Source organism: Acanthochromis polyacanthus, chromosome 20, assembly GCF_021347895.1.
Source record: "Acanthochromis polyacanthus isolate Apoly-LR-REF ecotype Palm Island chromosome 20, KAUST_Apoly_ChrSc, whole genome shotgun sequence".
NCBI classification, from domain to species: domain Eukaryota; kingdom Metazoa; phylum Chordata; class Actinopteri; family Pomacentridae; genus Acanthochromis; species Acanthochromis polyacanthus.
The window spans coordinates 24,336,759-24,349,589 of NC_067132.1; the positions used below are offsets into that span (position 1 = coordinate 24,336,759).

General features: G+C 40.0%; 1 protein-coding gene across 1 annotated transcript in view; it reads right to left on the bottom strand.

The window, feature by feature from the left end:
* LOC110950935 (cadherin-7) overlaps nucleotides 1-12,831 on the bottom strand; it is a 120,760-nt gene that overhangs the window by 34,693 nt on the left and 73,236 nt on the right. Inside the window, 3 exon segments of the mRNA XM_051940460.1 lie at nucleotides 5,478-5,614; nucleotides 7,160-7,413; nucleotides 11,063-11,250. Coding sequence (XP_051796420.1) covers nucleotides 5,478-5,614; nucleotides 7,160-7,413; nucleotides 11,063-11,250 — 579 coding nt within the window.

Sequence of the window (12,831 nt, forward strand, 5' to 3'; positions counted from 1 at the left end):
CTTTCTCATGTGTTTTAATTAATCACAAAGGAGTTGAGGTGGGCGGTGGGGGGGGGAGGGAAGGGGAGGAAGAAGAAGAAGGAGATGAAGGGGGGAAAAAAAGTGCTGCTGTAATGAAATATGCAGTGTGCTTCCAACAGCTGGCGTCCTCACCCGCTCTGCCGTGGATCAGCCAGAGTGATTAGACTCGGCGCTGGGCCTTGTTGTTGTCAGTGGAGGAGAGGCTGAATCTTGCGCGGGGAGGGCTTCGCGCCTCCGTCTGCGTGACACACACTGATGGCTAAACTGGTGCGTGAGTGCAAGACGATGATTTAGCCTGGCGTCGCCACAATGCCGGCCAGAGATGACGCTCTGACATTCGGGGGCCGGCTGATTTGATGGCGATAAAAAGGACGCGCGGAGCCTCGGGCCACAGACTTGTTGTCATTGGCGTGGTCCGGGCAGAGCGGATGAAATGTGAGTGACTGCAGCTGAAATGCACAACATCCCTCCACCAAAGAGTCCCTGCACCCTCTCCAGTTACAAAGAAAGCCATTTTCTATAAATACTGTCATAAGGCAGTGCGGGGCAGTGGATTGTTGCTGCCAGTCTATGAACTCAAAGATGTCTCGAGCTGAAAACAGCGCCCGAGTGTCACTACGTGTCAGAAGCCAGTACCTCATGCAGGAGGGCCTGTTGTGACATTTCATATGGCTATTATTACATGCTGCCTTCGCTTTGTTGCTATATCAGGCGAGCGCTCACACACGGGAATCAACCGAGCAGTGCATCTGTGTGCTTTTAGATGTAAATAAAAACACATCTTTGAAGCAAAAAGAGGATAAAGAGGTCTTCGGAAGGGAATAAAATAAATAAATAAATAAATGAACACCCTTTTTTCCCACACAGTGTGAAGATGTGAAAGCAGCGGAAGTGCGAGGCTGACAGGCTGGTTGTCTTTTTTAACTTATACTCATGTGACGCAGCTGTCTCGAGCGCTCAGTGTGCCGCTGATTGTTGTCCATTGTGTTTGCGTGATGGCAGCGGGATGATAGGAATGCAAAAAAGAAAATAAAAGAAAAAAAGGTGCTCATGTCCTTGGAGCCATTGACAGATGAACAAAAAGGCATGCGGCACTTCTTCACATCGCATTAACATTGTTCACCCGTGGGTGAGATCGCCCGCCCTTAGTCAGCATCTCGTCCCCACGGCTCAGGGAGACATGGAGGTCAAAACGACCGTCCTGTGTGTGAATTAACATTCCCCGACAGCCCTGCAACAAGCCCAACTACTCCACACTGTACAGTGTCCACGGCACAGAAGACAGCGGGACATTATAAAGCGGATAACAGGACGGAGAGGATCTACGATTTCACGTACTCCGTCTTAGTGACACTAACAAGCTAACGGACAGCTTGCTAAGCCCAAGCGGCAGATTTTTTGAAACAATACAGAGTTTTTGTGGCTCCGAATGGGCCTTTGGGGGTGACTACGCACTCCACGATCAGTCTGGGTACAGTAATGAGTCTGTGTTACCTTATATGACCGAAATCTATCAGCTTTCCTCATATTTCTGACCATTTCACGAACAAAAACGTCTGTTTTGTCGACATAAATGAAACACCAGGTAACAAAACTGATTAAAAACAAGTATACATATATGAAATGTATTCATCAGTGGTGATATTCATTTGATGAAACCTCTTTTGGGGCACCAGAAGTTCTCTCTGCAAAAGAAACTTTCATTTCAAGTAGGGGTAGATAAAAGCTGCTGCCCATTTTTAAATTACAGCTATCTGCAGCATATTTAATAGCTAGGTAGTAAATAAAGCATCATTAGCTCCATGACTGGATTGAAAACTGCCTTGTTTTAAAACAATTACCTTCTAAAGGAGGTAATAAAAAAGTACTCTATGCGTATGATGTGGTAACAGACAACATTTACAGCCAGCACACTCACCAGATCATGCTTAAAGCTAATGCCGCCAACATTTTTGGTTGTGTCATAAGATTTGTAACTTTTTTAAATACGTTTAGCAACTTCATTTGTTTTTAAATTTTTTTTTGAAAAGGACCAATTCAAGTCATTTACTTTGCAAAGGATCACTAATATTTCTCTGTGGATTTTGTTGCCGTGGGCTGACAGTGAGGTGGAAGGCAGCAGCACATCTAATCGACCAATCAGCAGCCAGACAGAACAGACAATTAGCTGTAATTGCACCCAATCAATTAATGGCTGCCTTTTCTCAAAATACACAATCTGTGTCCAAAATACAGCGCACCATATAGCGTGTTCGCCATTCTGCCATGCTGTCCAAATGTTAAGTTATGCTAATTGTTACAGCCTGTATAGAGCACTCAAAGTAGCCCACAGTGCACAGTGAAAAATAATTTACAGCCGCTGGTCACTAACCAAGGAATATGTACCATCATGCACTGCTTCAAAGGTAAATGGCAGACAGACGAGAGAGCTAATTAAGGACTGGTGGCATTTCTGCTCATTTCTGACATTTATTTAATCATGTATTTATAGCATTAAGACATATTCTCCACAGAATATACCTTTTCCATATGTGCAGCCCAATGCACGAGACAAATACATGAGTTATATTGTGAAAATACTAAATATAAAAAATACTAAATATAAAATGAAAATACTTCCATCTAGATCTGAGAGTGAGATCAGTTGGGCCAATACAAAAGATGTGGAACTGTGATTATGTATTGACATGTCAGCGGAAAACTTACGTACCTGATGTTAATGATTGAAAAGACCTGACAAGAATTGACAGGGTATCAAGATCAAACAGCCAATATGTGCTGTAAAAGTAGTTCCTAAAGACCTAAAAGTTCTCATTTTTATTCACTAAACAAGTTAAGATTTGTCACAATAATGTTTTTAAAGTTTAGACTGAATTATTCCCAATTTTGAGATCACGTTTAAGTAACAACATAACTGAAAGAAGGAAATGAAACTCCTAGAAACAGGTGAAGTGGTGTAGACTTGGAACTGAGATCCAAAGTGTGCGGGCACCATTTAGATTTTACCTTTGGTTTGCTATATTTTGCTGAAATTACAATTGATCTCGGACGTGTACCTGACTTTTTGTCTTAACTTGATGTTTCAGTATTAAGCACTAAGTCTGATTTGTAGTTCATGAGTAGACTAAGTGTTATAGACGACTTAAAGATTTCCTGGTCCAGCTGAAGACATTTCTCTGCAACACTAGCTCTGGTATTACAGCATGTGATAAGAAAACATGTTAATCCTGACATAATCCCTTGTGGCTGTTCAGCTTACAGACTTGTCCAGACAAGAGAAGGAGTTACTAGGATGTGGACTAACTGCTGTGTATGTAAAATGTAATGGTATTTCATGTAAAGTTGGTTGAAGTGATGGTATCTGTCTGTTCTGTGTATGAACTGAAAAAAAGTGTCTGGCTCTTTAAATAGGAAACAACAACATTCCCTTAGGTCTTGTGTATGTTTATGGTTGTGCATAGGATCAGGGGAAATGAGGCCAGATGATGGTAAATCTGACACATGTGTACAATGCTTATACTGATTACACTATGTATACACGACATATATGATCCATCTCATATCCTATACATTGTAGTGTTTGTGCTGCTCATCCTGTGCATGTATTGTATATCTCATAGCACTAATACTGTTTACACTGTTTATCCTGTTCATACCACCCATACTATATATATTGTTTCTACTGCCCATACCATTATTTATCTCCACTTGTATTTCATACTGTATCCACATCTATATATTCATATAAGTGTGTTCATAGTGCTTTGTATAAACTGTTCATTCTGTTTATACTGTAACATACTGTATTTACCATACTGTATACACTACCGGGTCACTTAGAAATGTCCTAATCTTTGAAAGAAAAGCTTTTTTTTCAGTGAAGATAACATTAATCAGAAATACAGACTAGACATCATTAATGTGGTAAATGACTGTTCTAGCTGGAAACGGCTGATTTTTAATGGAATATCTCCATAGGGGCACAGAGGAACATTTCCAGCAACCATCACTCCTGTGTTCTAATGCTACATTGTGTTAGCTAAAGGTGCTGAAAGGCTCATTGATGATTAGAAAACCTTTGTGCAGTTATGTTAGCACATGGATAAAAGTGGGAGTTTTGCTCTTCTGGTTAGATACTGAACTTTATTTCATTTTTTGATTAATTTTGCAATAAATGGAATAAAGTTAAACGTAAGGTAATCTAATATAACCTAATCTAATCTAATTTAATCTAATCTAATCTAGCCTAATGTAATCAAATCTAACTTTACCTAATATAATCTAATTTAATCAATATTATTTTATTTAACATGATCTAAATTAATCTAATGTCAATTAATCTAATCTAAACTTTGTCTAATATAATCTAACTTAATTTAATCTAATTTTACCTAATATAATCTAATTTAATCTAATCTAACTTTACCTGAACCAATCTAATCTAATCTAGCCTAATGTAATCTAACTTAATGGAACTTAATTTTACCTAATTCAATCTAATTTAAACTAATCTGACTTAATCTAATCCAATCTAAATTTATCTAATATAATCCAGTTTAATCTAATCTAATCCTTTCTATCTAAGTCTGCTAATGTTAAATATAAATAGTCTTTCTCCAAAAGAGCCCACTATACCTTCAAGTCCAGTAAAGAGCAGGACAAAGCTGCTGACATCAATCTAAATTTCAAATTTAAATTAATTCCTCTCACTTTTGCTCATGTGTTTTACTTTCGGAGAGATTCTAACAGACACCGGTCTCACACTCAGAGATCCTTTATACCCTCCAATGTAGCTCTGTGAAACAAATCCAGGGCATATAAGGTGTGAATCATTTGCTCATCACTATTGTAGCAACAGTAGTTATATAAGTTAGGTTAAATTCTGTTTAGAATACCAGATTATGAAGCTTTAATATTACATGAGCTAGGTTATATTTAATAAATAATACACTTTAGGGCTTCCACCTGAATTTTAATGTTTTACAGTCAAGTAAAGTAGTATTTTATATCATTTTTGCAGGACTTGACCCTTTATATGAAATTTATTTAGGTATGATCACACCTTGAATGACATTAAAGGGTCAAAACTGCAGTGTTTATCTTGTTAGGTTACTTTTGGAATGCAAATCTTTTTCACTGGAAGACACTTCTGCAAGTCATTATTATGCAGTTATCTTGATTTTTAATGATGTGGTACGCTTTGTTGTTCAATGTATGTCTGCAACTAAAATGTCATCTCTGTTGTGGCTGATTTATGGAAACAACACTGACCAAAACTAACCACTACAGCCCCGTGAACTTCGACACGTAGAGAAAACTAAAGTTTGAGGGGTTTTCTGTTCTTCTGTGCAGCTGCTGAGCAGCGACTGGATAACCACTGGAGGGGTTTAGGGCTCAGCCAACTCTGACCGAATAACCAGGTCTGTGAGCGTGTGCTGTGCTGCGGGTAAACTCACGGCTCTCGATGGCAAAGATGGTGAGGTTATGGACTGAGTTGGCTTCTCGGTCCAGAGGCTTGGCTGTGCTGATGACCCCACTCAGAGCATCCACATTAAAGAAGCGCTCCAAGTCTGTGTTCCTGTCAATGGAATATCTGGACACAAATACACAACCACACACACACGACACTTATAAAAAATTGCTTTTGGATAGTGTTATTGATTTGACATTTCAGTGTTTCTTTTACTTGTAAGGAAAGATTATGATTACATTTCTCCAACCAAACTGTGCAACAGTGAACTTTATGGCATATAAGTGAAACAAAACCCTTTAAAATTTCAATAAAACCGAACACTGTCTGCTCGTCCCTCAGCACACAACACTGATCAAACCCTTTCAATACACAGCAAGTCGTATTTCTGGGGAAAATTACAACTTCAATTAGCCTATATCCAAAGGGTATTATTGCAGTATAATTTGACTCTTGTGGCTGCATTAGTTCCACAATAATTTTAATTTCAACAGATGTAGGGAAATATATTGCAGAGGCTGATAACAGTCACAGGAGTAAAAAGAGGCAATTTACAGCTACAATGGTGCAGTAATTTGATTTTCTGATTAAGATTACTAACAATCCTAACAGACCAAGCATGAATACCATACAATATTCATTCAATTAATGCAAAGGAGGTGGGCATCTCGAGAGTGACACCGCACAGATTGACAATGTGAGCGCTTGTTTTGAGTCATAAATGCCACGGCACAAGTGTCGGAGCCTTGACCCTCCTGCAGGAATGCCCTTCTCTTGTTCAAGATGGCATTTCACTTTTGCAAATGATGCACTCCTTGGCCCTCCCACCATCTGGCACCGTCTTTGTGGCAGCCACACAGGGACATTCGAGGGTCTACGGATTCTTTGCTTGCAGACAATCTGGGGTGGATTAACCCCTTTGTTTGAATTTATGGGGATATTTGAAGTAAGTTTCTGCAATTAAAATTGACTTTTTTGGGGAAGATTTTGTTGAAAGATTTCTTTCTTTATGTAATAGCAGATGAGCAATCTGTTCTAAGGACAGAAGAATTATCGATTATTGTGCCCCCAGTTATCAGTATTTTTTTTAATTGGCTGATTATCGTTAAATTAAATACAGTCATTCAGGTCTAATTGAGCCTCCTATCTCTGTCTACCATCACTTTGTGGCCTCAAAAACTAAACAAGAAAGAAGCCGTTGCAACAAACCAGGAAATTTGCTCCTCTCACAGTGGCTAAGGCTATGCTAACAGCTAGCAGCTAAGTTAGAAGGCAGCTACAAATTAACTTGAAAGAGAGTCTGGAAAACAATAATTACTAATGCTTTAAGATATGAACCTTAGTGGGTCATTAAAGTTTTAAAACAGTGACAGATTAAGAATGACGTAGCTGCAAGAAACAAATTGATCAATCTAAGTTCATCCCACATCAACAAAAGAGATTATTTAATTACTCCTGTTTTGATTTTACATATTCAGTTATAGTCAACCTTATTAATGAAGAAGTAAAGTTATGAATGACAGGTTCCTTGTTGTGGCATGCAGTTAAAACATTACATTTAATGCATAACAACTCCAAATATCAGTTATCGGTCTTTCTTGACTGATAATTGGCATCGGTATCATACCTAAAAAAACCCACGTTGGTCGATCTCTAATCGGTTCCTACCTGATTCCACTGTTGGAGGTATCTGGGTCGTGGGCAGAGACTCTCCCGATTGAGGTGCCCACTTTGGCGTCCTCCGAGACAGACATCTTGCTAAGTGGCGTGGAAAAGACCGGCGGCTCGTTCACGTCTTCCACTGTCACCTTGACTGATGATGTGTCGCTGAACGGGCCCAAACTCAAGAAGTTGGAGTCAATATTCCTGTTTGTGGCTTCGATTCTCAGAGAAAAGCTGCTCTTTGTTTCAAAATCTAAAGGCTGGCGGAGAGAGAGGAGAAGAATACACAAAACACATAGGAGATTTGAAATTTTCTTGTCAAAATATGAGAGACAGCAACAATTTTGTTGAAAATTTAACACAACAACACTGTGGCAAAGCTCCACTTTTAGTCATTCAAGGGTAAAGGAGCAGTTCGTACGTATGTAAATCTGCGACTCATACAATGCTGAGGTATTGATCACGATTAAAGATGTGGGATCGAAAGACCCATTACAATTTAACACACAGTCAGACTTAAACAAAAGTAATGTGGTGATGGATTATGGTTACTTTGTGCTGTGAAAGCAATAATATTGATTTTTAAGAAAAGGCACACAACATGGGGAAAAGCATTCTGAGATGAATGTTTTTGGAACATTTTGTCTGGCTTATTGAACTCCCCCATCGCAACATATAATATACCCCGGGAACAACATTGATTTGACACTTTCAGTGTCAGAGAGCCTCTCCTATGTCGTAATTGTCTGGGGTTTGACGCAAAACAAACAAAAGGATCAAACTGGCCCATCTGAGGAGAATTACTTGAGCCCAACAATGGCTCTACCTCTCCTACAAAAGAGCGGCAGCAGCGAGCTGTCACATCCATGTGGCCTCGGGGAGACCATTTCCAAGTCCTTGGAAATGTGACGTAACAGTCCCCTGAGGATGCAAAACTGAGGTAAGAACGTGCAACAAATTTCCCCTTATAAATAAATGAGTGGCTTTTTATATCTAACCCGACAAGTTCGCCTAATTTATGTAGGTGGGTGTCAATTACATTATTTTTGCTGAGTCCGGAGCGGATGTGGTAGTAAACCTTCAACGCTTGCTTTGGATGTTTACTTCATCGCAGCTGGTGGAGATAGTCAATGCCGATTTGTCATTAGTGATTACCGCTTAATCCGAAGGTGCTGTCGACATTTTAAAACACAGTAAGAGGCGGAGAAGAGGACGGGAAAGTGGGAGAGGCACTTATCCCAATATCCTCTGGTAAACAAGTGTTTGCTGTCTGGTATTTACAGATCACAGTAGAGTGAGAAACACTGACAAAATAATCTGTTAATCATATGCAAAATAATGCATCCTCTCCTATGCGATACTACAACCACCAGCTACTCAATTGCCCTTAAAACCACAGATCTGAACAGCTAATTGCGAGTTATTACAGTAAATTACGCTAAATATTTTATAAAACCCATCGGGATTAAGCAACAACAATGGTGAAGATTTAATGGTGAAGTAAATAAGAATAGGCTTGACTTTTTTTACTATATTTTTCCTTCTTGTACACTAAACCCCAAGTCCATTTATTCTTCCTTAATGTACAGCTTCAATTTATAAAAGAAAACAGTAGTTTTTAGAAAATGTTACTCAAACATGCGTAAAATATGCATTTGTCTAGGACTATTTTCAGCCGTAGACTAATACATACGCATTTGATTCTCTAATAAATGCTCACAGCTGCAGGCAGTTTATGTGGTGCTGGCTCAAAATAAACTACAGTGCCCATGTTCTTCCTAATAATGCCATCCAGCGCAATGATGCGGCTCATTATTGTGTTTTTAATAGTTTCCGGACAGCAGTGGAGCTGGATGACACAGAGGACTGTCAGGTTTACCTACAAGGACAATATGTGTTCATCCACTGTTCTTATTTTGGTCTTTTCAAAGGATTTGTTGACATGTGAAAGAATAAAAAAACAATCTCTCAGCTTCATTTTGCTATGAAAAACAGTGACAAAGCATTGCTTTAAGATGAATGTGTATATTCTGAGGGTAAAGAAACATATTTTTAAGAAATACAGAAACCAGAAAACTATATATATAGCAAAATGTTATAGCCCCTCTCTGGCCATTGCTTAAACCCACACAAACTCATCTCCACAGAATAAATTGACATATTTCTGAGTTTTTTCATGAAAATAAACCCTTCATGCCTTAAACTGACTTGGAAGTAACCCCACTGTTGCCGTCTTTTGCACTGTTGCCCGTCTTTATCTGTCTCCACCAACCTTTATGCTCCTTGCTGCAGCTCTAGCACACCAGCTCACTTCAGTTCAAAACAAATGAAACCCTGAAAGTTTGAATCTGTGTTTCTGAGGCTTATCCGCGGCATTAGATGCTCATTTTGCTCATGTGTCACCATTTGGACATAGTAAACGGGCAAATGCACGTAGACGCTTTCACAACAAATTGACTTCAGGACACCAAAGGAAATACAGAAAATACAGATAATGTCATGGACCCTCTCTAGCTATTTCTAACCCTTACAAACTAATCTCCATCTATGAAAATGGCATATTTAGACTTTTTTCCATGAAAATGATGCATTCAAACAGCATAAAATTACCCTTATCTCAACCAACTCCTATGCTGCCCCTAAAAGGCTGAATCTGTGTTTTTAAAGCTCAGCCACACCATTGGCTGCTGATTTTTCTCATGTATCTTCCAGCATATTAAAAAAGAAACACCATATGGACATACCAATAAGGTCAATACATGCAGGCGGCTTCATGTCTTGGCCTATGATGAAGTAATGGAATTATTTCAGGCCACCAAAGTAAATACAGAAAATATAGAAAATGTCATAGCTCCCTTCTGGTTATTGCCTAAACCTTTAGAAACTCATATCTATGTATCAAAATGGCATATTTAGAAGTTTTTTTTTCCATGAAAATAATCCCTTCCTGAGTTAAAATTACCTTCCTATTCACCAAACCCTCTCCTATTTGCTGCAGATCCAGCACACCAGCTCTCCTACAACTCCACTCAGACACCGCATCTCTGTCAGGATTGGTTTTCTAGCTCCGGAACATATTAAACCCTGAAAGACTGAATCAAAAAGACAGCTTTTTTGCCCATGTTGTCTTCCAGCATATAAAAAGAAACATCATTTGGACATATTAATACGATCAAGTCATGGTGACGTAACGTATTCATTTCAGAACACAAGAAAAATCACAGAAAATGTAAAAAAATGTCATGGCCTCTTTCCGGTTATTGCTTAAACTCTTAGAGATTCATTTCCATGTATCAAGATGACATATTTAGATTTTTTTTTTCCATGAAAACAATCACTTCCAGCCTTAAAATGACTTCCATGTAACTCCTATCTCCTGCTATCTCTTGAATGTGCAGCAGTCCCCACCTTTAATTTCACCAACTCCTACACCGGCTCACCTATGACACTATTACTGTCAGGATTAATTGCTTAGTTATTGTGAATCTGTGGTTATGAGGCTCAGTTGCGGCTGCAGATGCTTATTTTGCTCATGCATCTTCCAGCGTAGTAAAAAAACCCCACCATATAGACATATGAACAAGGTCACAACAGTGGAAGAGGTCTTTAAATCATTACTATTTCTACTTGCAGGCACAAAAAGGAATGGATTGCACTGAGTAACTATATCTATAAAGTCACACCGCTCTAATCCACATTGCAAGCAGCATTTAAAGCCACTCCAGCTTGCCATCAGAGCTTTACAGCGTGAGAATGTTACACTGTGTCACTGAGTTTCAACAGCAAATGTTCAGTGCTATTTATGGGAGGGAAGTCTTGGTACAAACAAGTCTTGGATCATCGGTTCTACTCCCAGTCAGACTGAGCGAGTGATTCCCCACAAAAACCAGCCTGCGGTTCCAGCTGTACCTTTAGCAGGATGATGACCCCTTCCTGTGTGTTCTCGTCTGTTGTTATGTTGAACATGCCAGGCCCGTCGCCGTCCATGATCCTGTAGTCCATCTCGGCGTTGGAGCCTATATCAGCGTCGGCCGCTTTGATTCTGGCCACCACAGATTGCACTGGCAGCGACTCCAGCACTGTGTACTGATAGCTCTCTGCAAAAGGGAAGGACAGGAGCGGATGCTGGTAACAGTAATGCTTATTTCGCCTTCAAGCAGCTCAAGCTTTCGCTCTACCCCTTCAGCTTTGATTTGACTGTGCAGCTCCTCAATGAATTCATGTTGCATAACACAGACAGGCAGCAGCAGTGACACACACGGAATAAAGCACTTTGCCTCCACTTCGTACTGCTGCATACTGACAGTGCAGAAGGCAGGGGAGAAGCAAAGTATGCAATTAAGAAGGCAGAGACCAATTTGAGTTTTCATCTTGTAAGTACACATTTAGCCAAATGTAAAACTGCCTAAATGCTGTCTGAATGTAACAGGTTACCCTCTTTCAACCAAAAAAGAAAAAAAAAAGTCGCACTTCAATCCCTTTGGTATATTTCACGGGATGAAATGTTCGCTCGGAAATTCTATTACCCCGAAACTCTCCATTGTGTTCCCCGAGCTTTTGTTTGACCCTTCAGATTTAAAGTACTCTTATAAGAATAAAGAAGGGAATCATATTCATAATCATAATCTCTCCAATCACCATGGCAGAGCTCATTACCAGACCTTTCTGTGTTCCTCACAGTGTCTCCCTCAGCCACCGTCTAAATGCTAATCTGCCTGACATTGTTTGCCGCCATGTAATCTTTATAATGGCTTTTTAATTTGCCGTGGAATAGCAGCTCTTTAAAAGACCAAAAAATTGCTTTCCTCCCTCCGTATTGCCCCCTTTTGCACCTACATTCCCCGCCCCCGCCCCCGCCTGTCCTCTCGCCGAGCTAACCTTGGCTTCTTTCCCCTTGGACTAGCTATTGCTCCTGGACTATCAGCTCTGATGCTCCATAATGGTATATCGATTCTGACCCATGACCCCGTGAACACGACAGCAGGAGCAAAAAAAAAAAAAGACCCAGAACTCCTCCAAAGTCTTTCTTCTCAGCGTGACAGCACTGGGTTAAAACGACATTGATGACTTGTTGTGCAAACTTGAACCTTTCTTTTCCCCCGGGGACCAGCAAATTGACTCAGCTCCATGGCAGTCCAGTGGTGAGTGCACCAGTCAGACAGTTGGTTGGAGCTATCAGCGGTAAACCGATTGCCGGCGCTTCGGATTATCATGAGAAGCGCTGCATGCCTTTGAATCCTAAAGCTCGGCCTGGAACCCATTAGCGGCCCGTGAAATAGGCTGACAACAAAAAAACGGAGGCCGATTGATCCTGGTATCCAACGTCGAAGCAGACGCCGGCTCTGATGAAGAGCAAAGCAGGGAGGTTGCACACCTTGCAGGAAGGCTGGATTTTAATTTGGGCTGCAAAAAAGTCCAAATGTTTGCTGAAAATACAAATGCGGGGAAGTTTGGAAAGATAACGAAAGGAATGGAGTTAGAGATGCTGTTAACATAACCTTAGAAAACTGATTCAATCATGAAGATATAAAGTGTGTGTACTCTTTGTTTTACCACCAATTACAGGGTAAATAATTCTTGAAACACTCCATCAGTACAGATTTTCCAGTGATTTCTTGCCAAGGGTGAAATAACATCCCTGCCTTTTTTGTGAAACTGCATTCAGAACATACAATAAA